The sequence below is a fragment of the Nannospalax galili genome, unplaced genomic scaffold, assembly GCF_000622305.1.
Source record: "Nannospalax galili isolate Female #2095 unplaced genomic scaffold, S.galili_v1.0 scaffold760, whole genome shotgun sequence".
NCBI lineage: Eukaryota > Metazoa > Chordata > Mammalia > Rodentia > Spalacidae > Nannospalax > Nannospalax galili.
In genome coordinates, this window is record NW_008347555.1 from 1,139,342 (window position 1) to 1,143,445 (window position 4,104).

At 48.1% G+C, this 4,104-nt stretch overlaps 1 protein-coding gene across 3 annotated transcripts in view; it reads left to right on the forward strand.

The window, feature by feature from the left end:
• The first annotated feature begins 1,613 nt into the window (after window positions 1-1,613).
• Tmem173 (transmembrane protein 173) overlaps window positions 1,614-4,104 on the forward strand; it is a 7,864-nt gene continuing 5,373 nt past the window's right edge. For 2 of the 3 annotated variants that reach the window (XM_029568908.1, XM_008844288.3), the window contains exons 1-5: window positions 1,614-1,805; window positions 2,020-2,101; window positions 2,890-3,116; window positions 3,248-3,431; window positions 3,680-3,788. In XM_029568908.1, coding sequence (XP_029424768.1) covers window positions 2,890-3,116; window positions 3,248-3,431; window positions 3,680-3,788 — 520 coding nt within the window. In that variant the 5' untranslated portion in view covers window positions 1,614-1,805; window positions 2,020-2,101. Of the gene's footprint in view, window positions 1,806-2,019; window positions 2,102-2,862; window positions 3,117-3,247; window positions 3,432-3,679; window positions 3,789-4,104 lie in introns of all 3 variants that reach the window. The other variant, XM_029568909.1, reaches the window with a different exon arrangement.

A 4,104-nucleotide genomic window follows, 5' to 3' on the forward strand; every position in this document is an offset into this window, starting at 1 on the left:
TCTCTAGAACAGAACAAACTGTAGGGGATGCATGGACAAAAGATGTGCAGCACTGGCATGGTAGTGCATATCTGGAATCTCAAGGGAGGTAGAGGCAGGAGGATCAGGAGTTGAAGGTCATCCTCAGCTAAATACTGAGTTTAAAGACAGCGTGGGCTACTTGAGACCCTGTCTCAAAACAAAGCAAACAAAATGTGTACAGGAACTCATGTTAGGGAATTTAAAGGTCTAGGTAGTGGGACCTTGCCCCTCAGTAACTTTCTTTCTCTTGTCCACTGTACAGGAGCTTTTGTTCTAATTAGTCCAGGCTAGCACGTGGACTGTATTCTATATATCAGGCTCTGCTGGCCTCCCTGTCTCTCTGGCCTCCATCATTGGCAGTTCTTGACTACCAGGCACAGCTTAAGGGACCAGGTCCCAGGACCGTTAGTGGAAAGCATACACTCCATCAGAGTGAGTTTAAACTCAGGGAAGAGAGCCAAGAGCAGTGAATGAGTATGAGGGGACAGAACAAGGAGAAAGCAACGCCAAGATGGAGGCAACGTGGAAGGGGTTTTCTCCTTACTGAATACTATTATAGCTCATTATGTAGATGAGATTGGCCTAAAACTTGCAGCAATTCTCCTGTCTCAGTGCTGGGATTATAGGCATGCGCCACCACACCCAGATTTCTACTGCATGCTTTAAACATTGTACAAATAATTTGTGATTCATGTAATAAGCAAAAAAGGGAGAAACAGAATGTAAAAATCATCCAGATTTCTAGTGCATGGAGTAATCCTTGTTTAAATGCTGTCATCTATCCTTTCAGCCCTTTATCTGAGTCAATTATGAGGAAGGGAAAATGTAGGGAATTCCCTACAGTATAAAGAAATGATTTCAGAAATCAGAGACTTTCCAGGAAAATAAATTGTTCCCGGGAGCCAGGAGGCATCTTTGAATGTGTGTCTTTCTGTGTCTGCTTGAGATGTGGGAGGGGTCTGGGAGAGGGCTTTATGGCCTGGGAGGGACAGCAGCCCCCAGGCACTCCCTATACCAGGGAAGCTGTATATAAACTATGGTCCTGGCATCTTGCATCTGCTCATGAAATCAAGGCATAGATCTGATTTCAGAGTGACTTGTCAGGTGCTAAGTCCTTACTTGTTTGGATAAAGTTATTTTACTTCTCTGGGTTTCAAATCATACCCCCGTAAAATGAGGATAAAGGACCTGCCAGATGGTTCAGAAGAAAAAGGAGCTTGCCACTAAAGCTAACAATCTGTGTTGGATCCCTGGGACCCATGTGGTAGAAGGAGAGAAATGACTCCTGCAAGTTCTCTGACCTCCACATGCCACCACCCGTGGTATGTACCCTTCACTGACAAAAAAATTGTTAATGTAATAAAAGAAAAAAAAAGAAAAACAAACATGGAGAGCTCCCAGAGTGGGTGACTGGGAGGACTGAGTGAAGTGGAATGTGCAGCACTTGGCAGAGTCTGTACCAAGGCAACACTTTTGTTAGTGCCATTAATCGCCTCCACTGAAGTTGCAGACCTCATCACTTCCTGTGCATAGAACACAGCACCACTCCTCTCCTAGCCTCCGCCCACCAAACTCTGCTTAAAAGTCTGGTTTCAGAAAGTAGCATGCTTGTTTACAGGCCCGCAAACCACCCCTGCTGAGGTCTCAGGCTGCAGAAGAGGATCTGTGAGCATCTGGGAATCCTGTGGAGCTGTGTCACCTTTGGTCTGTGTGTGGAGTTCTGCCACATGTTGCTAGATGAGTTACATACTGGTAGCTTGATTGTGGCTGGATTGTAGCTGCAGGTAAGAGAGTGATTTTTTTGAATACCCTCAGTTTTGGGTGAAGCAAAGAGCAGTGGAAGGGAGTGACTGAAGCTTCACCCGGGTGGGAAGCTTCTTCCTTCCCTTTAGGGCAGGAAACACACTTCTCAGAATACCCAAAGCTGTGATCTGGCAAAGGGCCAGGGCCAGGGTTTTGCTGAAGAAGTTGCTGTTGTTTTTAACGTTTCATTTTTAGGCTGCACCCTGAAAGGCGGTTTGCCAGTACACTCTTCACTGTCCATCGTCTCCCAGGAACACCTGAGTCCAGGAGGCAGAAGGTAGGGTCAGGAGCAGCCCACGCCCTGGGAATCCAGGACCAGACTATTCTGGAGGCCAGGGCCTCGGTCTCCCAAGGGTCCCTGAGTGGGTTGGGTGGCATAGGACACTTCAAGGTCTGGGTCTGGGTTTGTCACATCTTTCTTTATCGCACTAGTGGTTTGAGTAGGGCTCAGTGGGGCATGCATGTGTGGGCATGCACATGTTTACAATAGATCTCTTATGGATAGGTGCTGTGGGATGGTGTATACCCAGGACATCCTCTAGAAGCACCTCTGAGAGCTGCTTATATGGGAATGGCTGGGCATCAGGGAAGGGAGACCCAGGGAGGAAATCAGTCAGAACCTCAATCCCTAAAGGGCAAGAGCATACCAGGAGCATGGTTATGACTTTCTTTTTTCTTTTATGGTGGCAACTGCCTTTAATCCCAGCACTTGGGAGGCAGAGGCAGGTGGATTTCTAAGGCCAGCCTGGTCTACATAGTGAGTTCCAGTCCAGGTCAGCTGGGGCTACAGGGAGACCCTATCTCAAAAAGACCAAAAATACATATATTTTGTTATTATATTTTATTTTTTTATGTGTATGAGTGTATTGCCTACATGTGTGTAAGTGTACCGGTGTTGTGCAATGCCTGAAGAGGGTGTTGAATTCCCCTGGAACTGGAGTTACATACAGTTGTTAGCCACCATGTGGGTGCTAGAAATCAAACCTGGGTCCTCTGTAAGAGCAGCTAGTGCTCTTAACTGTTGAGCCATCTCTCCAGTCCCAGGTTGTGGCTTTCTTACCACAGATGCCATACTTCAGACTACATCCATCCATCCCATATCCCAGAGGTCACCGGACCCAACAGGCAGCTTTTGTCCTGCTGCTGGCTAGCTTGGTGATCCTTTCGGGGGTTGGGATTCCACCAAGTCACACTCTCCAGTACCTGGTGCTCCACCTAGCCTCCCTGCAGCTGGGACTGCTGTTCAAAGAGGTCTGCTGTCTGGTTGAAGAACTATGCCACGTCCAATCCAGGTAACCCTCTGCAGTCTCCATGTAGATTGGGTAACCTTCAAGTGTCACACCCTTGACTGTTAACCCTGGCCTTCCCTGAATCTGCCTAGCTTCAATTGAGCAAGGATCTAAGGCTTTGCTGCCCCCTGCAGGTACCAAGGCAGCTATTGGAAGGCTACACTCGCCTGCCTGGGCTGCCCCATCCGCCGCATGGCCCTGTTGGTACTGTCTGTCTATTTCTACTGTTCCCTCCCAAAGACTGATGGCCTGCCTCTCAGTTGGATGCTTGCCCTTCTGGGCCTCTCACAGGCCTTAAGCATCCTCCTGGGCCTCCAGGTATGACACTGAGGAAGGTGTGGTCAGGTGGGACTGTGGCTAGTGTTCACCTCCCTGAGTTCAGTACTGAGACTGGGACTGGGACTAGTTTAAAGGTTGGAGTCCTGGAAGTGGGGCTATAAAGTGGGATGGTGGGGTTACAGCAGCAGAAAGAACAAGTAGACAGCAAGTTGGGAAAGCTTCCTGGAGGAGGAGAGCTGTAGATGTCCTTCATAGAAGTACCCCCAGGTCCATCCTGCTCTTCACAGTGCCTGGCCCCAGCGGAAATCTCTGCAGTCTGTGAAAAAAAGAACTTCAATGTTGCCCATGGGCTGGCCTGGTCCTACTACATTGGGTACCTGCGGCTGATCCTGCCAGGTGGGCCACCCTTTTGCACCTCCATTCATAGACAAATGTTTGTCTTTTTATGTTTCCAGAACTTGCTATACTTTTCAAAGTGTTTTCAAGTCTAAGAAATAATTAAATTCCTAAAGCATCCCTGTCCTTGCTGGAGAGATGGCTCAGTGGTCAAGAACACTGGTTGTTCTTTCAGAACCCACATGGTAGCTAACAACTGTCTGTATCTCCAGTCCCAGGGGAATCTGCCAGCCTCTTCTGACATCTGCGGGTATGGCACGACACAGGTACATTTACCTACATGCAGGCAATACATGCATACACATAAAATTAAAAA